The following is a 23419-nucleotide window of genomic DNA, read 5'->3' on the forward strand; positions in this document are numbered from 1 at the left end:
TGTGATTGTGCTTGCATTGGGAAATTTCAACCTCATTGCAACACCTTCTGGACCCATTGCCACTACGGACCAATTTTTAAAATTGACACTCCTTCAACAACTTTGTGTTTTTTGTTTTTAAAACATGAATCAGTCATGCCATAATTACTTTCCTTCTACTCAGACCAATATATTTATGTTTTTTTTATTTTAATATTTTTATTTTTATTTTTTTACTCTTCGCTACAAATGTTTCATCATTTATCATTTTTCTCGAGTTATTTTTTATAACGTCATAACACTTATCAATGAATATGTCCTCTCGTGTTAAAGTTTCATATAACCATGATTCAAAATCCTTATGAGAGAAGAAAATAAAATATATAAAAAAATTCATAAGTTAACAATAGCTATATGAATAACTCACTTTACACAATTATTCCTCATTCTCTTTACTTTATATATTTGAATTAATTATACATGTTTTTATTATCTGTTAATATCATTTTCCATTTCTTATTATTATTATTACCAATCTTACTATTACTATCCGTGTTAATTTCATTATTGTTGTTATCATGCCTCTTAATATTATTATTAGTTCAATATTACTGTAGTGGTCTCAAACTTTAAATAATAATTCGGCCAAACCTAATATTTTTTATTAAGTATTGGAAGTGCGTGTTTGAAAACGCATTAAAAACATAAAAATTATCGTAATTCATCCTAAACAAAATGTGAAAGTTATAGTTATTAACTTCTGATCTAAGCTAAAAAAATCGTGTTAATAACGTGGAAACAAACACAACCTAAAGCTAGCCCACCTTGTTTCATATGGACTTATGTTTTATCATAAAAAAATTGAATTTAAAAGTAGGTTAAATCTAACATAATCTACCAAACTCGCTAAAATGAATTTAGTCCGATGATTCGATTAACACTTTAATCCATATAGTGTATGTTTGCACGTCAACGTCCGTATATATAACAAAATATTATTTAATTCAATTTTTATTTATTATATTATTTATGAATTAAATTTTAATATTTTTAAAATAAAATTATCTATAAATGAAATAGTATTATTCTACAATAAAAATTATTTTTCATAAATTCAAATTTTAATTTATAATTTACATGTTTAAAATTATTTTATGATGTAAATTTTAAATATAATTTATAAATTTAAACATAATATTATTTATATTTAATTTATTATAAATTTTAGTTACATGTAATAAATATTTAACATATATATTATATAGACTAAAATATTAGTTAGTGTTTATATATATATATATATATATATATATATATATATATAAATAAAGAAGGTTCAAACAATATTAATATAACTTTTATTAACTATTATATTATTTAATAATTTTTAATTAAACATGAATTTTTAAAATTTTACTATTAGATTAAAAATTTCTTACCTGTAAATGATATATGTAAAAATTTACTTTAATTCAAAATGATTTGGTATTTTATTTTTATTGAAAAAGTTGATGTTATATATGTTAAAATATGTTAAAATATTAATACTTTGATTACCTTTAAATTATTTAATTGTAAAAAAAAATTAATATATACATATAAGATGATATGGAATTATAATCTAATTATTAGATCAATAAAATTTATATTTAATTAAAAATTATTAAATAATATAGTAATTAATAAAAATTAGATTAGAGTCGTCATTTGTTGTCGTTGTAAGTATTGAGCACTTCCAATTTTGTGGTTAGGTAGTTGGATGGTGCGTGACGTCGTCTTGGATTTTGATTTTTCTATATTTGTTTTCTTAAAAATATACTTATTAAGATTTCATTTTTCACAATCATTTGTTGACCCGCTATATTTTTTATGGAATGTGTTTAGATAAAAAATTTTACAAATTCAAGAAATTTAAAATTTTTAGTAATTAAATTATTTTGTTTTCAATTTTTGTTATTCGTATGATATTTTATTTGAATAAGTCAATTCAAATTTTAAATTATTAGTTTGGATATGATAATTTGATTTTACCTTGATAAAATTTATTTTAGAAATATATTTATATGTTAAAATTTTTAAATTAAATTTTATAAAAATAAATATTAACTAATTTTAAAATATTTAATAATTTAAAAAATTAATATTAAATAATATTTAATAATTTTAAAAATATTTTTAAATATTCAATAATTAAAAACATGAAGAAATAAAATATAAGATAAAATATATAAGTGAAATAAGAAGAAAAAAATATGAGAAATTTCAAAGTCTTACTTTTCTGAAAGAATTTGAAATTCTATTATTTCAAAAAATTTACAAATACTTAAATTTCAAATTTTTTTATAAATTCTTCGTTTAGTGTTCAATTTGTCAATGTCAAAATAAAATAAAATGAAGTGTGAATACATGATTATCCTTCTTCTTAGTATAAAGTGATGTTGCAATAGTGGAACTCTTTAGTCATTATGCTTCCTAAGTTGGCATACCTCATTGCATCACCTTGTGGCCCCATTTCCCCCTCCTCTTCCTGGTTACTACGGACCAATTTTTAAAAATTACACTCGTCAAACAACTTTTTCTTTTTTTTTTTAAAACATAAATCAAACATGCCATAAGTTTCCTTCTACTCCCATAGTCACACCAATATATTTATTTTACTTTTAATTATTATTTTTAGTAATCATATATGACTTATCAAAGAATATGTCTTCTCGTGTTAAAGTTTTATATAAATATGATCCTATTTGAATGAACCTAGCCATAAATTCTTATATGAGAAAATAAAATTAAAAAAAGCTATCCCATGAGTTAAAAAAATTAGATATATGAATAAGCTTCCGAAAAACTCACTTTACCCCCCATTCTATTTACATTGAATTAATGAGATATGTTCTTATCTGTCAATATCATTTTCCTTATTATTATTAATACCAATCTTATTATTATTATTATTACCATGAAAATGAATTTAATAGGTAAAGGATAGATGAATGATTGAGTTCTTGGTCCGCAAGTTAGCTACTCCGATTCTCACTCACTCCACATCACACAAGAGGGGAAGACATGTAGAGATGTTAAAGAAGGTTTAATTTATTTAAAACAAAATTAGAATGTAATAATAAAGACACATAGAACTTAATACTAGGCTTGATAACATAAATATCAACCACTTGACTAAAGGTTGAGAGTGAAAATTGACAGTGGACCAGTACACCTCAACCAATTGAGACATAGAAAAGAAACTGAAACAAGAAAACAAAAAGCACTAGTGCCCAATTTATTGAAGGAAGACATATATATATATATGGTGTAAGGTGTAAGGTGTAAGTGAGGCACGTGAGACGACATGATCCTTAAACAAAGTAAAGGATGTTCTTGAGCAGAGATTTGATTTTGACCCAGGTGGAGATACTCTCTCTTTCATCTCCTATCTTGCCTTTTCCAGAAGAAGAAGCAGCGTCATCAGCAACATGTGGAATTAGCTGAAGTAAATTCATGAATTAGTTAATTCACAAATGAATAGTAGGATTCATATAATAGAAGAAGTAAATTAAAATGACCTCATCATTGGCACAATAAGCAGTGTGGTAGTGACCAGTATCATGAGAAGGGGGAGGTTGATTAAGATCAAGAAGAAGCCTTGGACGTTTGTTAGTGTTCTCTGACTCTGACAACACCCTCTTCCTCTTCCTCTTGCCCTTGGCTATGGCCACAACAGTCACACACCTACAACAACAACTCATGCTGTGCCTCCCAGACATTATGTATTGCTAATGTGTCTTAACTATATCCAAATAAGGTGCTTTATAGAGTGCCTTCACTCCTCTTATCTTTGTCCTTTTCAGAGGGCAACTCCAACCAAACTTTTTTAAGGAATATATAAATAATGCTTCTCGGCATCCAACTTTAGTCTACCACCTCCATCAAATATCCATGTATACACATGTCGGCTCCATTTTTTTAGTCAAACTCATTTTTCATTGTCATTTCAAACAGCATATTTATGTTACCCGTTCAAAATTCCACAAAAAGGTTTAGGTACGCGGGATTGCGACAAGTGATCCAGGCGGCATTATTATCGGTGAAAAACAATAATAAAAAAAAAAAACTCCTTGCCTATTGTATTTTTTTTATATATAAGATAAAAATGGAGGATTAATAATTAAAGAGTGTATACATATTTTTAGATAATTGTAGTTGTGATTTGTGATGGTTGTTTTTAAAAAAATGGCAGACACAGAATAATTTAGGATGTAGTTATATAGAAACAAAATTATCTAAGCAAATGAGTACACCAAAAGGAATAATCTCTTTTATTAACTAACATGGAAAAAGGTATTTTGTAACTTCGTGAATTATTTTTAAAAAATAATATATAATAAATATTATATAATAGTGAATGATTATTAAAATTATAGATGGTTATGAAGTAAATTATTTTTTTAAAAAAATAATATATATGCATATATATAATTTGTAAAATAATGGTTAAAAAGGTAAAATTGTTCAAAAATATAAACATCAAATAAGACAATTGCTTTTAGTAATAACTATCCGGAGACCGAAACACTTTGTATCTTTATATGTATCTTATCTTAAGATGAAAACTAACTCATTTATTAAACTACTTCATCTGTTGATATTTATTGCTATAAATAGTTTTATGTTATTTATATAATTATTTTTATCATTATTCATTCATAAAATGTGTATTAATTGTGTTGTAATATTGTAAAACTATAAATATTTATCATTTTTTACTTATACCTCTATTGTTTTCTTAATAATATATACAATCTAGTTTATCTTTGCATCTATAATAATAATGGTTAAAATATATTAAAAATTTTAGACTTTACATAATTATAACTGTAATCATAGATTAAAGTAAAAAAATAGTGTATATATTATATCTCATAAAGATTTTTAGTTTCCTTGTAATTTATAAAAGAAAATAAATGTCATTTGTTGTTAATTTTAGTTAATATTAACATGAAGGAAACATATAGAAATAATAAATAATTAAATTAAATAGTCTCACACATTTCAAGAATAATTTTCAATTTTTTATAGAATACATCACCTATAATTTCTTTAACTTTAAAAAATTACAAAATAAATCACACAATGTCACGTATCAATATGAAATATTTAACATTTCATGTAATTTATTCTAGTTTGTGAAAGAAATGACCACAATTTCAAAAATAGAGATATCTTATTTTTCATTAAAGTTGTTAATATGACGGTTATTACTCGATATTGCATTTTCAAGTTTTTTAATATTGAGAAAAATATGAGTTAGAATTGAGTTTAAATGAAGAAATATTACAACTATATTTATATATATATTAAATTGACATATAAAATATTTTCATCATTCTATTATTATATTATCTTTCAAATTTTTGAGACAACAATTTTTTTTTCATCATTTTTCAAAATTGAGTTTCATCTGTGATTACTATATAACCTCATCCAATATTAGAACATATTTTTAAACATTGAACCTGCAACAATAAAAAATTAAAATTTAAGTAAATAAACAATAACACAATATAAAAATGTCACATTAAAATTAAATTTAACCTTGTTGTGAATTAGGCAAATTGTTGTGAGTGAATAATGATCCTTCTAAATATTCGATAACTTTTCAAAGTCACCCTCCTAGAAAATATAAGCAATATTATGAAAAAGTGATGATAAAATATGAAATAAATTTTAGTTTTTGTGTATCATCATCAAATATTAAATTTAATCCATAAAAATTATAAATAAAAAAAAGGACAACACCTAAGTTTGAGATAACAAAATTTTTCTAAAAATATTATTCTTTGTAAAGTTTCTATCTTCCCCATCAAGTTTTTCTTCTTTAATAAGAATTTTCATTGAAGCTTGAGAAATACCTCTTGACAAAGTAACGTATAATTGACCATCACTAAAAACATGTTGTGGAAAATAAAATATTGGGTATTATTTGTTCTTGTAACTTATTTATGATAATTGCAAAATTTAGTCGATCTCACAGGAAATTGTTTCCTAATAAGCACAAAGGAAAGTCATGCATTCCTTGTTTTATGTTTAATATCCTGGGTAGAAAAGCTCTCTTTCCAACATTATGACCTGGTAGGATTTCAACATCCAACATATTCATAAAGAATATCCACGACATAGTAACCTTGTTCCATTACGATGAACCTTTTTTAACCTTTAGATTATGTGGTGGCAAACCACTAGAGTAATAGAGTGCAAGTATTCTTGTTGATATAAGTTGTGTATATCTCTTTCAAATCACATTATTCTCCTGGAAAATGACTAATATGATAATATCGTTAAATTTGAACATCTTCATTTTTTTGTGTTAATATGGTTTTTTCCACCATATAAGATGCATCTCATGTATGAGATTTTAATTGGAGAAATGTATCACAAATAAGTTTTTGTATTTTCTCCTTCCCATGTTATTTCAATTTGGTTGGGTATTTTTACCATATCATCACATTTGGTGGTTCAGTACGATTTTCAATGCGCATTAAATATTCTGCAAAATTGTGATCTTGCAATGCTTGCATGCTTTGTCACAAATGTAAAACCTTTGTAGTAGACCATAAAAGAGACATAACAATACATGCATATATCATTTGTGCCTTAGTACCCTTTTGAACAACAAGAAGTACTTGTCAAAAATCCCCTCCTAATATCATAATTTTACCACCAAATAGAGCATCACAATCTAAAATATCCTTTAATGATCTGTCTAATGCTTCCAAATCATATCTATTTGTCATGGGTGCTACATTTGTGACACCCTTACTACCCCAACACAAATATTGTAATAATGTAAATAAACTAAGGAAATAAATTTTTCAACATCGGTAAAAGGGTTCACATAAAAACTTTTAGAAACATTCTTCAATATCCAAAATATTTTGAAAATGAAACTTGGAAAATAAAACATAAGAGATTGCAAAATGTTTTCAAAATAATAAGTACAACTCCATATACAAATAAAATCCATGTCCTAGAAATCCTCTGTCTCGATATCAAATATCAGAGCATACCCATAATTCAACTGTTGGCATTCTAGATGCCACTCATAGCTAGATCTTTCTCACCTAAGACATTCACAAATTGTATGGTGAAAAAAAAATCTATATGTAAAGCACATAAGGAAAAACACAACATAATCTCATCATAACTACTTAATGAAATATTTACAAGCATTTCTATATATCATAACTCTATCAATCATGCATCGTCTTCACGTCATAATTTGCAATCACACCAATCCATCACAAATCTTGCAATTAACACTATCATTTTCACATTCATAATCTACACAAATCTTACAATTAACACTATGCCAAGGCCACGCCACAACTGACATAAGTGATACGAGTTAATTGCCTCACTCATCCTACACTATGCCAAGGTCATGTCGTCCTTGTAGCATCACTTACCTAAGGGTCGTGTCATCCCTGGTCATTAGTGTGAGGAACCACAATCACATTCATAATCCACACAAATCTTACAATTAACCCTATGCCAAGACCACACCACATCTGACATAAGTGATACGTGTTAATTGCCTCACTCATCCCACACTATGTCAAGGTCACGCCGTCCTTGTAGCATCACTTACCCAAGGGTCGTGCCATCCCTGGTCATTAGTGTGAGGAACCACAATCTTATTCACATTCATACATCTCATCTCATAATTCAATTTCATATCACATACACACAACATATAAGTCCAACAAAATAATAGTTCACATACCCCTCAAGCAATTCACCATGAATTCACTTATTGATCATCAATTTTTTTACCATATAATATAACAATAACATTTATAAATTAATATAAAACTAAATTGAATCACCAATTTAATAGAATCTTAACTTAAATAGTAAAACCCCCAATTTTTTCCAAAACCTAACTCACAGGCACTTTTCTACAATTTCGTTCTCTCTCCCGAATCATCATTTTTACAAATTAATTATATATTCATAATCCTTAACACATACAGAATATAATAATACCAATAATTCTTCAAACAAAAATAATTATAAAATTATTAAAATTTCCACAAGAACTCTTCTCCACCCGTTCCTTCATGTGACTCTACACATAAATCTTCTCTTTTCTCCCGTACCTCGATAAGCAGTAGTTGAAACTAAGCAGGATCTGGTTGGTCTCCTCCGCTAGGTTCCCCTCGATTTTCAGAGAGTGTAAAAGAAAAGAAGTCAAAAGTGAAAAATGTGCTTTTTGGGAGTGTCAGAGCGCTCTATTCATAAGCATTAGGAGTTGGCAGAACGACCCGTTTCAAATTCGAAATGGGCCGTTCTAGACTCTTACATCATATGTAAAATTTCACATCCAGAATGGCCCGTTCTCAAACCAGAACGGCCCGTTCTGGGATTACATTTTAACCCATAACGACCATGTTTGGAATGGCCCGTTCCCAACTTTGGAACGGCCCGTTCCCAACTAGGGTTATAGGTCATTTTGGTTGTTTGAAACGACCCGTTCCAATTTGGAAACGACCCGTTCTAGGCGATCAAAAATAGGTCTCCTTAGTAGTTTGGAATAGCCTGTTCCAGTTTAGGAACGGCCCGTTCTGGGCTACTAAATCACCCATATTGGACTTTTGGGCCTTCGTACAATCTGTGAAAATCGGGTTGTTACAACACCCCAAATGATTGATGTTGTTTCTCTAATTAGTTTTACAAGATCAACATGTTTACTTATTAAACAAAATGAATCTGTTCTACATTGATTGGTATTTTAAATCGAGAATTTGTAGTTTAACCACCAGATAATAGTGTTGCAGCTATATCAGATGAGGCAGTTACTAAAACAATTTGACACTTCTCAATTTTGTAATTAAAGTGGGATGAAAAAATGTTTAACCTGCTCCTCCTAGTCCATCCATGTAACGACCCGCCATGGTCTTACACTCAGTGGAATCACACTAATACACTAATGAACTATGAAAATGTATTAAACTAGATAAACCCATGCATATAGGTATATATATAAAAGTAATAATAACTATGTTTCTATGTACGAAATATAACACTATATATATGTACAATCATCCAAAATAATATCACCCTAGTGCTGGTCAAGCACAAACAAATAGTTACCCAATATGGTGGTAACTCTGACACTAGGACAAAACTCCACATCCCGCAGCGGTCACCCTAACTCCAAGCTAGCCCTGATCTACTCCCATACAAAGTATGATCATCGCAGTCCATCCACATGAAAACAGAAGGGTAAGCTAAAGTTCAATAATTAACCATACAAGTATAGAATAACTATCTATACTACACAATTATCCAATCGTCTCAAGGGACTTCCATCTCAATCAATCATCAACCTAGCAATCATGCAACTCATGACAGATATCAATACATATCAATCATCTAATGCGTCGTCACGCATTCACCTAGGAGATCTCCCTATAAACAGAGCAGTATAAGTGACATCTCATCCTATTGAAACCACCCCAACCATTTTCATGCCCAATGTGCCCACTCGGTCACAACTAAACAAGATATAAATCCTCACTTGGGTTTACTCGGATGATGTCACTTACACACTTAGAAGTCCAGTTCCACTGTTAGGTATAGTACAGCTAGGTACAGGCTTACCACGACCTTAACATGCATTACTAAGTCACTTGTGGAGTTCGCCCACCAACTATCCGCAAGGAACTACGCACCTTCCCCAGTACTTGATTAAGGAAATAACCCTCGACCTCATACCCCGCTCCAACACTAGCTAAGGACTTAGATGAGACTCACCCAAACATGTGGCCTATCCAAGCACCACTCTCACCCAAAACCAGTGGCCTATCTAAGCACCACTCTCATATAAATCAATGGTCTATTCAAGCACCACTCTTAAGAGACTCTATGTGAGCTCTTCCAGTTCGAAAACATTTTCCCTCTCCTTAAGTCTTAGGCTAGACACTTGCTATAAGACATCACATGCAATAATGCATCATACATCATACATGGCCGATCCACCATCATGATCAATATCATCCTCATATGAACATATACACATGTCATATCATATTTAACATTCATATACATCATTTATCATACATACATGATCTAAATTCACTCTTAAACATGCGAAAGCATCAATTTCAATCAACATCACTAAGCATACTTGCGCCCGACGCAGTCAGTTCGCGCCCGACCTAAAATCCAACCTGAGAGCTATAAGACTCATCCACGCTCGACATAGAATCCCCACACCCGACGTCTTTTAAACAGAGACTCATAAGAGTCTCCACGCCCGGTGCACCCACCCTATGCCCGACGCCATATCAGTAAAATACCACACCAAGCCACTATCTGATATCGCACTTGGCCGGCGTGGCTCTTCTCATGCCTGGCATGAATCGTCCAAAGGCTCTCATCTGAAATCGCGCCCGGCGTGACTAGCCTCGTGCCCGGCGTGATTAGGAAATGGCTGCATTTGATGAATGCACGCCCGGCGCCAAGAACATGCGTCGGGCGCAAATTCAAACAGTAGCCTCCTAAAACTTCCAAAATTCCATCCAAAACCTGAAAATCAGCAAATCCAGCCACATGCAATCCATGAAACATAACACACAGGCTCTATACAACTCGAAAACAAACTCAAATTCAACATGCTTCTATCAGATGCATCAAAATCACTAAAACCCCTAATTTTTCCTGAAACCCCAAAAATGAGGAACCCTCTAATTCCACCATTTATTCTCAAAATTCATGCACCAATTGAATTCCTAAACTCACATGCAACCAAACAACCTACATTCTAGCTTTCCTCACTTGAAGATTGGCTTAGAACAACCAAGAAATGAGAAGAAGAAGAAATTCTCCCGAAGCTCGACCCGCGAATTTCAATCCTCCAAAAACAAGCTTCCTAGCCTGAATTCCAAGAAAAGACAGAAGGAATTAGTGATCTAGAAAAGAAGAAGAATCAAACAGAGAAATTTGGGAGAGAAAGGAGCTCACGGACCTAGAGCCCTTCTCTTTAAAACTTCTCTCTAGAATTCCTTTGAGAATGAGCTTATGAGGCTCCATTCTTAGGGAAAATCTTATATACTCTTGCCTTTAGTATCCACTAAACCCTGAACCAACTTACTATGTTACAATCCACACACAAAAAAATTAACTTTGTTTATTGTTGAGAACATCCATGATGGTATTGAAAGCAATTAAGTCATCGTTATTTAATTATTGTACATATTCCAAATCTTCATTGTATACTTGGGCGGATAAATCCTCATGTATAACCCTTGGCTTCGAAGTACTTTCAGTTTCCTCCATTTTTATTGTTGGCAAATCATAATTTGTGATTTGTTTTCCATGTTGAATCAAAAGGTCATTCAAACCCTTCAATAACATGTTAATCAAACTTGACCTCGCAACAACGCTTGTTGAAGGATAATCTTCCAACATGTAGGTATAAAACTCATCCCATAGTTGTCTAACATCAGTTAGTTCACAAAAAATTAATATGGTGACATACAAACTCCTTAAAGCATAAGACTTTTGTATACTTGATGCTTCAACTAAACATTCATGAATATTATTATCACTTTCCAAAAAGTGTCAGTACTCAGCCGCTTTCTTGAATGTGATAAAAACATGTTCCATTAGATGAATGTCAGTCTTTCCAACTTGTTGGACCTTTTAAATGTGATAATAAAACACATAGGTAGAATTTTTCTCCTTTCGAAGGATATATTATATAAATTCTACCAATAACTTTTTTTTATGGTCTTCTTTGGTATCATTTCTTATCCCCTTATGTCAACAATAATATTCTAGAATCTCTTTGTACAAATAACTCCTTGAGTTTAGAATTTTTTTAACCATAATATTAGTATGAAAAATAAGAATTAATAAATTCAAATTTTTATAAAAAATTATGAATACACATAAGGTGAGTATTATTTTCTAAATATGATTTATTTTATACTTAAAGTCGTGATTTAAACTTTAAACAATTTGGATAATATACTTAAAAAAATAACTTGATTAAAGATTACAAGTTATCAATACTTATATCAACCAATGTTAATAATTAATAGGTTCAAATAGAGTTTTACTAATCATTTTAAAAATTAAAATTTTCTATTTAGAGTTTCAAAAACTTTAAATGTCTAAAAATAAAAGTTTGAAATATTACGGTGTGACTATTGATAAAGAATATAGGTTATAAAGAAATTTGGTATAAAATTGGACAATAAAATACTTTGAGTATTTAGCATGTCCAAGGATAGTGTATTTAAGAGATATATTTTTTTCTTTTTTTCTTTTTTATATTTTTTTATTTATAGACATGATTTTTTTATGTGCATGAATTAGGTTGGCCTAAATATAAGAACAATAAGGCATATTTTGGACTCTTTAAAAAAATTATTTTACATTAATATTTATATAATTTTTTCAAAATTTATAACTTAAAATTCATTTTTTATATCCTTAAAAACTCACTCATAAAAGTCCATCTCTAAAAGATATACAAATATAATTATTTTTAAGACCCATATTTAAAATATGTTTATTTTTTATTAAAATAAAATTATTATTAATTTAAAAAAATGTAACCTTAAAATTTATTTTAGGCCTCATGACATATTGGGTCAGTCCTAACCTGAATTATTGTAATAAGGTATGTCAAATTTAACATTTACTTTATCAAAAAAGTTCTAACTCAATTGAAATAATATCTAAAAAATTATTATAAACACTTGTAAATTTAATTTTATAATTTCAATTAATGTCAATTTAATTTAAGTTTGGAATTATGAATGTGGACACATTATATTGGCAGAGATAACCAACTTTAATAAATTATGTTTGTAATTTTTTTTAATGTTTTTATAGACTTCTCACTTAGAGATGTATTGGATTAAAATTTAAAAAAAAAAATTATTATAAAAAAATTATATGATATTCAATCAAGACTTTTTACCCTAAACCCTAAACCCTAAAATATTACGTGATATTCAATTAAAATAATAAAGATGTTTAAATGGTACATTAAAATTTGATAGTATTAAATTAAGAAATCAGGATTGTTTTTAGGAAGCATTTGCTACACAAACAATTTTTTATGCTTGAATAATCATAAATCATGAGAATCATGTTTACTAAGAATGATAAAAATCTGATTGATTGGTCATAATTATTTATAAAAATATTTATAAATATTACCTATAAATCAAAGATTTTTACTATATTAATTAAGCAAAAATATTATTTTTTAAATAGTAAATCAAACATAAAAAACTAACATTCTTGACGTTAGATTATTAGAAAAACAGAATTTTTTCATGTACCAATCACCTCCTAAATATAAAATAGATTAATGATTAGGCATTCATATGATTTTCAATGACCTAAAATTTCTCAAAAGTAATTAAGAGTAACTCAAAATATGATAGTATTAAAAAAATATAAAGATTTCAAAGACTCATTTTAAATAGTGAATTTTGTGAAAATTTTTAAAACAATTAGATATAAGTTGTTCATTCAAATCAAAACCTATGAAATTTCATATCATTTTTTTTTCTATTTCTTCTCTTTCTTTTTTATTTTTTTTCCTCAATTTTTTCTCTGGTCTTCCTTGCTTTTCTCTCATTTCTCTTTCCTATCTCATCCTCCCCTTTCTTTCTTTGTCTTCTATCTTTTTTTTTTCTTCTTCTATTCATCTCTAATTTATCTCTTTTTCTTTTTTTCTTCTTCTTCTCTATATTTTTTTTCTTATATTTTCTTTATCTATCAATGTCAACATATAGTTTATAAAAAAAATTTAATTGTTAAATATTTAAAATATGTTTGAATTATTAAATATTATCTATTTGTTAAAATTTTAAATTATTAAAATTTAACTATGATTGTTTTTAATGAAATTTAATGTTAAAATATCAAAAATTTATCAAAATAATTAAAAGTTCAAGCATCTCAACATTTAAATTTTCTCCCCTAAACAAAATGTCACACCCTTACTACCCCAACACATATATTGTAATAATGTGAATGAACTAAGGAAATAAATTTTTTAACGTTGGTAAAAAGGGTTCACATAAAATCTTCATAATTGTTCTTCAATATCCAAAAAATTGAAAATAAAACTTGAAAAAAATAAAACCTAGGAGTTTACAAATTATTTTCAAAATAATAAATACAACTCCAAACTCATACAAAAATTCATGTCCTAGAAATCCTTTGCTCCGATGTCACAATATCAAAGCATACTCATAATTCAACTGTTGGTATTTTAGATGTCACTCATAGCCGAATCTTCCTCACCTAAAGCATCCACAAACTGTACGGTGATAAAAGAAAACATTTATATGTAAAGCACACAAGAAAAAGTCATAACATAATCTCATCATAACTCATTACTTAATGAAATATTCACAACCATTTCTAATTCTACCAATCATGCATCATATTCACATCACAATTCACAATCATACCAATCCATTATAAATCTTGCAATTAACACTATGTCAAGGCCACGCCACATCTGACATAAGTGATACATGTTAATTGCCGCACTCATCCCACACTATGTCAAGGTCACGCTGTCCTTGTAGCATCACTTACCCAAGGGTCGTTCCATCCCTGGTCATTAGTGTGAGGAACCACAATCACATTCACATTTATAATCCATACAAATCTTACAATTAACACTATGCCAAGGCCACACCACATCTGACATAAGTGATACGTGTTAATTGCCTCACTCATCCCACATTATGCCAAGGTCACGCCGTCCTTGTAGCATCTCTTACCCAAGGGTCGTGCAATCCCTGGTCATTAGTGTGAGGAACCACAATCACATCATATTCACATTCAATACAATATCTCATCTCATAACTCAATTCCATATCACATACACACAACAAATAAGTCTAACAAAATAGTGGTTCTCATACCCCTCAAGCAATTCACCATGAATTCACATCTAGATCATCAATTTTTATCATATAATATAAAAATAACATTTATAAATTAATTTAACACTCAATTGAATCAACAATTTAATAGAATCTTAACTCAAATAGTAAAACCCCAATTTTTCCAAAACCTAACTCACAGGCACTTTTATACAATTTCATTTTCTCTCCCAAATCATCATTTTTACAAATTAATTATATATTCATAATCCTTAACACATACAGAATCTCATAATACCAATAATTATCCAAATAGAAACAATTATAAAATTATTAAAAATTCCACAAGATTCTCCACTCATTCCCTCACGTGACTCTACACATAAATCTCCCATTTCCCCTCGTACCTTGATAAGCAGTAGCTAAAACTAAGTAGGATCTGGTTGGTCTCCCCCGCTGGATTCCCCTTGGTCTTTAGAGGGTGTAGAAGAAAAGAAGTCAGAAACGAAAAGTGTGATTTTTGGGAGTGCTAGAGCGCTCTATTTATAGGCATCAAGAGTCACTAGAACGACCCGTTTCAAATTCGAAAGGGCCTGTTTTAGACTCTTACGTTATGTGTAAAATTCACATCTAGAACGACCTGTTCTAAAACTAGAATGGCCCGTTTTGGAGTTACATTTTAACTCATAACGACCATGTCTGGAACGGCCCTGTCGTAAATCAGAACGGCTCATTTCCAACTAGGGTTACAAGCCATTTTGGTCGTTTAGAACACCCCGTTCCAATTGGGAACGCCCTGTTCTCAACTAAGATTTGTAGGAAATTTTAGTAGTTTGGAACGGCCCGTTCCGATTTGGGAACGACCCGTTCTAGGCTACTAAATCACCCTTATTGGGCTTTGGACCTTCGTACAATCTGTGAAAATCGGACTGTTACACAAAACCTAAGATAAATTTTTAGGTTATTTACAAAATTAGTATGTAAAATGTACATTGAAAAGAGATTAAAAAAATATGACCTTAAGTGTGTGTGATTATGAGAGTGAAAATTTTACTATTTCAATTATATTTAATATCAACTTAAATATAATTATATTAACATGTGTGTATATAACTTAAAAATAATTATTTATTTTTAATATATTTACATATAATTTGAAAGAAAAAAATTCATTATAGACTTGATACATTTATGGCCTACTTTTTATTAATCCAACCTTACCTGATTAACTCATCAAACTAGAACAAATTGGTCAATCTTTTTCGACCTAAAAATAGAGTACAACCTAGTTTAAGCTAGCGAGCCAATGAGTCAGCCTATCAAGTTAGGTCAACTTTTTTTTGGTTCGTCCTTGGAGTATCCACCGTCGATAGCAGTGACTAATCTCCTCGCTACGTTGGAGGTACCTCAAAGGGTGGGATAGCTGGCCCCAAGATTTAACGCGACTGCATACACAAGGCAGCATTCGAACCCCTGACCTTGCTTAAAAGTTAGGTCAACTTTAGTTCTACATAGTATTTAAATGTAATAACATAAATGAGAAAATATCAATGTATGAAAAATTATATGTAGAGAAATGTTACTTGGGAGGAAATGAAATTAAGATCAATTGTTCATTAATAGATTGAAAATTTGTATTTTATTGATTTTATTTTTCTCTATTCAAACTTTATCTTTTGTGTTATTTTTTTTATTAATTCTATTTTAAAAAAAATGCATATTATCTTTTAAAATCTCATAAAATAATTTTAAATCTTATAAATTCTTATGATATAAATTCATTAAAATTTTATATTACAAAATCTTGATTATAAAAGTTTTTTTTTAAAAAAATCTTAAAATATCATTATATTCCTACAAAATCTTTTTAAAAAAAAACTTAAAAATCATGATATTTTTACAAAGTATTTTTAAAATTCACAAGACTTTTTTGTGTTAAAATAGTCATATGAAATTTCAATTCAATACACCTATATTATTTTATTGTACTTAATAAAGTCAAGTATTTTAAAATATATACAATAAATATTACATACGATGACATAAAAATATATCTCACTATAGGTACAATAAATACAATATATGTAAGTATAAATCTATTTGACATATAGTTATACACAATTTTAGTGTTGATTTTGAATGAAATTTAATAAGATATATTGTATGTCATTGTAATTTATATCTATATTTTTTAATAATACACAAACATATATAGTATCTATAATATAAATAAAAGTAATTTTTAATAACAAGTAATGTATCACTATATAGTATGTATTAAAAACTCCTTAACTGATTACTAGAAAGATTGTAAGGTACCTCGAGGATAGTTAGTGAGCTAATCCCACAAATGATTTGGTAATACATTTCAAGGTTGTTGTAACACCTCAATTTTCAAAAAGGTTATTATTATTATTATTATTATTATTATTATTAGATGGTATTTGGTCATAATTATTTTAATAATTATAGAGGAATATTATTTTGTACGTTTTAAATAATTATTATTTTAGACAATTATTTTGTACGTATTAAAATAAGTATTTTTATTAGCATTTTTAAATAAATATTTATATGTTTTAAGAGAAGGTTGATTTTACATGATATTTTGTTATTGAAATTATATTATTATATTTAGGGTCAGAAATATATTATTATTATAGAGAAAAAATATTTTATAATATACATGTATTTATTTTATTTAATTATTTTGAGGAAAATTAGAAGTGGGTTAGAAGAGAAGGAAAATGTGTTGGGTTGACCCAGTCCAATGGATTAATTTTAAGAAAGGAGTCAGGTGGTGTTAACCCTATCTGCCTCATTTGCGTTCTGAAGGGTGAGGAAAAAAAAAGAGGAGAAACAAAGAGCTCTAAGGAAGAGTACTCAGGAACGATCTTAGATCACACCAAGACCATTCATCTTCTGCTCATCCAGGTACGGGGGGATGGGTTTCTTCATATGTGAATATAGGGGTGTTCGGGTAGTGAGGGCAATCCCTAAGTCCCTCTAGGAACTCTATTTAAAATTCTGAACGATTATCTGTGCAATCGATGTTCTAAATTCTTAATTCATTTGGAAGAACTTATTTCTTGAATTGTCTTTGAATTCCATTGGGGCTTTCTTGTTAATTCTTTATCCTTAAATTTGATGACTTGAATTTTATGTGTTAAGAAGAGTTTAGATTTTTTTTTTGTAAAACCAATGGAAACTAATTTTTGAGGCTTGAGATGTGTATGGATTGATTTGGAACGTATGAAGAATATAAATGGAGTTAAACTGAACCAACGGGGTGTAGAAGTAGTGAAAATTGGTAAAAACCTGGTTGGAACTCGTAAAACGCAAGTTTAATTTCACAGAGGGGAGTCTGGGCAGAGATTTGGGCGATCAGCGCCAGTTTTGGGCGTCGGGCGTCGGGACCCCGGCATACGTTTGTAATTTTACGATATCTTTCTGTGTAGTTATCCAAATCGAGTTCCGTTTGTTTTGTTAGAAACTAGACATCTGGGGCTACCATTTAGACACAAGAATCGTGTAAAAATATTAATATTTGATCACGTTATGTGAGTTGCAATTTGAGCCTTCCAATCTGTGTGCGAACCACAACATCAATTTTTGTGAGCCCTGAATGGTAACCTAAACGACTTTATTAGGATTTGTGTTCTTCATGAAAGTTTTAGATATTGATGTTAGGATTCTAATGGAGTTGGGATCACTTAGAAAGGATATGTATATCTCGAGTTATGGTTAAATTATTAACTGAATGTCATAGATATTGTGATGTGTGTGAAGAATTATGTGAAATTTGTGGTCTATGATGTTGATAACTTAATGATAGGTACCTAGCATGTGAGGATGATATTGCATGGATTATTATTGACATGTTATGATGTTATATAATGGAGATGCATTAATTATGAGTTACGTTGGATGCATGAGTTGCATGAGACTTATGAGTTGCATGTGGTGCTTGAGAAGCCAGACGTGGCTATATTGCATTGGACCCTGGGCCCAGAGAGGGGTTGAGACAGGGGGGACCATGACGGGAGGCATTCCATGCGTGGGCCGTTGGGTGTTTAACTGCGCAGCTCACTGGCCACAGAGGGTTTAACGGTGGGTGGATTGCCTTTGCACGGGCCGCTGGGTGTTTAACCGTGCAACATACCGGCCCTGGGAGGGTGTGAGAACGGTATGCCCGCATTGGCAACAACTAAGGGAATTGACGAGGTACGCCCATTGTGCGGAGTGCCAAGTTGAGACTCTTAGGAGAGGAGATGTGTATGAGCATATAGTGAGCATGTGTATGAAAGCTTGTATGATTAAAAAAAATGATGTTTGGTAATTATATGAGATGTATTTGTTGTTTATAATTAATGATGATATTTTGGTGCACGGTGTGGGGTGGGAATTGGGTAGCTCTATGTTCATATATGATGTTATCTATCTCTCACCGTCCTGTTTTTATGTGGTTTTCTTTTAGGTGAAGATGAAGGCACTCATAGTGTTGAGTTCTAAAGGGAAAGGGTTCTGCTCTGATAGGATGTGACATTGGGGCATGAATTTAGGATGCTTTAGTTATGAATTGTTATTTGTCGTTTGAGGAGACTTATTTTTAAGAGTTTTATATTCACCTTATATTTGTAAATTCTGGATCCCTTTCATTTTTCTTTAGAGACCTTGATAATTTTCTTTTAAGAGTAAAACTTTATTATTATTATTATTATTATTTCTATTTATTTCAAGACTTGTAAACCTATGAGTTTTTATTAAAATATGTGGACCCTTCTTGATGTTATATTTATTGAATTATTCTTATTGTTGTTACTTATCTATTATGGGGTAGAAGGGTGTCACATTTAGTGGTATCAGAGCAGGTCGATCCAATCGGCCGTGAGTTATGAGTCTAATATGCTTGTTTGGTAGATGAATGATGGAATATGTTTTGCTTTATGATGAGGATAATGATGATGATGATGATGTTTCCCTTGTGTTGTTAGTGTTGTGCTTACACTTATATTGTTTTCTCAGAATTTGGCTGAAAGACATGATATAGCTTAGTTGAGGCTATTCATGATTGCTTATTTGTTTTGATACTTCTTGCTTACGTAAGAAGTAGTGGTTGAGTGGTATCGCTCGTATTGCAAGCATATATGCCAGTAGTAGTGGACGAAGCCTTGCTAATCAACTAGAAATTATTGGGACCTTAGATTTGGGTGAGACATTGATTTGTCGAGAGTTTACGGTTAATGGAGTTTCTAGAATCTATAGTTGTAGCGATTGAATCCAAGGAGGTTGTATATGAGAATTGGAGTTTTGGTATCCTTGATGAGAGATTGAAATGTTGGTAATTCCCTTGAGTGTTGGTGTTGGCATGTTTACCGTTTATGGTTTAGGTAGCATGTGAGTTTTATTTTCTAAGTCTGTTGTGCTAAATATGTGAGTTGTTTGGTTTAGGATTGTAGTGGGAAGCTTGAATATTAAGTTGAGGTGTGAGTTTGGAAGGGTTGATGTATTTTTGTGGCCTTAGATATATTGATATACTATTGCTGTTTGGTGTAGAGGATATTTTCTCTGCAGTTTTGTTGTGCCATTATGACTACCATATTGACAGATTTAGATTTTATGATCTTCATAAAAGTTGTAGCCTTAGACGTTATCTTTCCAATAGAATTGGAATCAGGTAAAACGGAGGTCTAGAACTCCAGTTATAGCTAATTTGGTGATCAAAGGTCTAGTTGTAAGCGCCGAATATATCTGCTGCGGTTTTTGAAATTTTTAGCTAAGAAGAGGATCTTTTAGAATTTTATGTCTTCATAAGAGTTTTAACTTATTCTCTTAGCTTTCTTTTGAGATAGGTTTGAGATCATTTGGATGAGTATAACTCTCTAGGTATCATTTTCTTTGATCATTGTTGAAGGGATATGTATGGTGTCATGATATTTTTGAATCGTTAGACAATGCAAGGATAAAAATTGATTTTTGTCATGATTCTAAGATGTTAGGTGGATTGAGAGGTTGTTTAAGATTGTATGATGTTATGTGGTAAAGTTGATTCATGTTTTATGGTGTAAACGATGATTGATTCGTATATGCTTAGGGATAGTATATATGAAGATTTTAAAGTAGGTATTCTAATATGATTTGATATGCATGTATGTATATATGAGGATAGATGACTTTATGGATCAATTAGTGGATGTTTGTGTATTAATGAGATTGATCTTAGGATGTGATATCACCATATTAAGAGTTAAGTGTGAAGATATATCCAAGATAAATTTAGGATAGATTATCTAAGTATGATTTTTGACTGTATGAGATGAGTGTTCTAGGCCATGTAATTTTCTTGCGGAGGTATAACGTAGATCTATCTAAGATAGAAGTTGTGCTTAAGTGAGAGATACATGAGTCTATTAGCGAGGTTATGAGTTTCTTGGATTAGCTCATTGTTGTTGGATATTTATTGAGTAACTTTCTAAGATAGCATTACCTTTGAACATATTGAGTAAGAAGAGTGTTATTTTTGTGTGAGATAGTAAGTGTGATAGTAGTTTCCAAATTCTTAAGGAAAGATCGACTAGTGCGCTAGTGTGAGCATTGGCCGATCTTAGTAAGCCTTTTGTGATATATAGTTATGCTTCTAAAGATATGTTTGGGAGGAGTATTGTGACAAGAAGGAAAAGTAGTAGGTTATGATTTTAGGCAATTGAAAATTCATGAGAGGAATTTTCTTATCTATGACCTTGAGTTAGTAGCTTTAATATTTATACTAAGATTTGGAGACATTATGTATATGATTCTAAGCTTGAAGTATTTTTTGATCGTTAGAGCCTTAATTATCTGTTGACTGAGTAGTTAATTATGTGACTAAAGAGATAGTTTAATTTCTAGAGGACTAATATTTCAAACTTAGTTGTTAATTGAGTAAAGCTATTGTGCTGACCGATGTTTTGTGTAGGAAACCTTTATATTTATCTTCCCTTATGATTAGAGAGATGAATCCTTTTGGCTCAAATTAGAGATTTAAGTTTGGCTTATAAGGTTACTCTTAGTAGTGTGAGACTAAGTATGACTTGAGTAACGAATGGATTGTTGAAGGAAATTGGAGAAGCACAATTTTGGTGACAAGATATGAGGCTATAGGATAAGGTGATGGATAAGAGTTTGACTTGGGTGTAGATGGAGTGGTGAAATTAGATATATGATATGTATACCTAGTGAACTTACGCTTAGGTGCTTAATCTTTAGAGATGATCATAGAAGTAAAACCAATGTTGTAGCAGATGCCTTGATTATGATAACCTCTGGTATATCGTTTATGATGATTTAAGGGTTGGATTTGATTGAAGAATTTAGAGACTTATGCTTTGTGTGTGAGATTATCCTTAGGAGCATTGAATTGATTATGTTGAAAGTGACTAGTGAATTAATGGATGAGATTAGAGAAGCCTAGGAGTTAGAGCCTTTCTTAGAGAACCAAGTGGAAAAGATTGGTAGGAGTGTAGATAATTTTTTTGAGTAGAATCGATGTTATTTTGAGGTGCAAGAACAAATTTGGGTGCTTAGTAACCTTCAATTAAGAAAGATGATTTTAGAGGAAGGACATTCATTTAGGAGCTACTGAGATGTATCGGGACCTTAGGAGGATGTATCAGAGTGGTGCAGCGGAAGCATGGTGGCCTAAGGTGAAGAGAGGAGTAGAGAAATTGTATGCTCGTGTTTAGTATGCAAGAAGTCTTTTGGAATTTTGTAGCACTTAGACGTCCCATTTTGGAACTGTAATGGTGAGTGGATAGACCTTAATTGTAGGTTTGTCTGAGATACTTAAGAGATCGATTCTATTTGTGTTTTAGTGGATAGACTCGCCAAGTTTACTTGTTTTACCTTTAGATATCCTTTGGTGAAATTGATAGAGTTGTACATCAATAAGGTAGTGAGGTTGCATAAGGATTAGAAAATAAGAAGAGAGAAGTCTACCATTACAAAAATTTCGGGGACGAAATTTCTTAAAGGATGGGAGTATTGTAACACCCCAATTTTCAAAAAGGTTATTATTATTATTATTATTATTATTATTATTAGATGGTATTTGGTCATAATTATTTTAATAATTATAGAGGAATATTATTTTGTACGTTTTAAATAATTATTATTTTGGACAATTATTTTGTACGTATTAAAATAAGTATTTTTATTAGCGTTTTTAAATAAATATTTATATGTTTTAAGAGAAGGTTGATTTTACATGATATTTTGTTATTGAAATTATATTATTATATTTAGGGTCAGAAATATATTATTATTATAGAGAAAAAATATTTTATAATATACATGTATTTATTTTATTTAATTATTTTGAGGAAAATTAGAAGTGGGTTACAAGAGAAGGAAAATGGGTTGGGTTGACCCAGTCCAATGGATTAATTTTAAGAAAGGAGTCAGGTGGTGTTAACCCTATCTGCCTCATTTGAGTTCTGAAGGGTGAGGGAAAAAAAAAGAGGAGAAACAAAGAGCTCTAAGGA

The 23419-nt window shown here is 30.1% G+C and overlaps 1 protein-coding gene across 1 annotated transcript; it reads right to left on the reverse strand.

Moving 5' to 3' along the window:
* Positions 1–3031: 3031 nt before the first annotated feature.
* Positions 3032–3879, reverse strand: LOC114917065 (uncharacterized). Its single transcript, XM_029275008.2, has 2 exons — positions 3540–3879; positions 3032–3461 (listed from the first exon to the last, which is right to left on the reverse strand). The coding sequence occupies exons 1-2, from the start codon at positions 3738–3740 to the stop codon at positions 3333–3335; spliced, it is 330 nt and encodes a 109-aa protein (XP_029130841.2). The 5' UTR covers positions 3741–3879; the 3' UTR covers positions 3032–3332.
* Positions 3880–23419: the final 19540 nt, after the last annotated feature.

Source organism: Cajanus cajan, chromosome 5 (assembly GCF_000230855.2).
Source record: "Cajanus cajan strain Asha chromosome 5, NIPB_CcT2T_4, whole genome shotgun sequence".
Classification (NCBI taxonomy): Eukaryota; Viridiplantae; Streptophyta; class Magnoliopsida; order Fabales; family Fabaceae; genus Cajanus; species Cajanus cajan.

Excerpts from the sequence above, each read along its gene's own strand:
- LOC114917065 (XM_029275008.2), bottom strand. The coding sequence starts at position 3,740 with ATGTCTGGGAGGCACAGCATGAGTTGTTGTTGTAGGTGTGTGACTGTT. Across the intron at positions 3,462-3,539 it reads CTTATTGTGCCAATGATGAG|CTAATTCCACATGTTGCTGA; the intron begins GTCATTTTAATT and ends AATTTACTTCAG.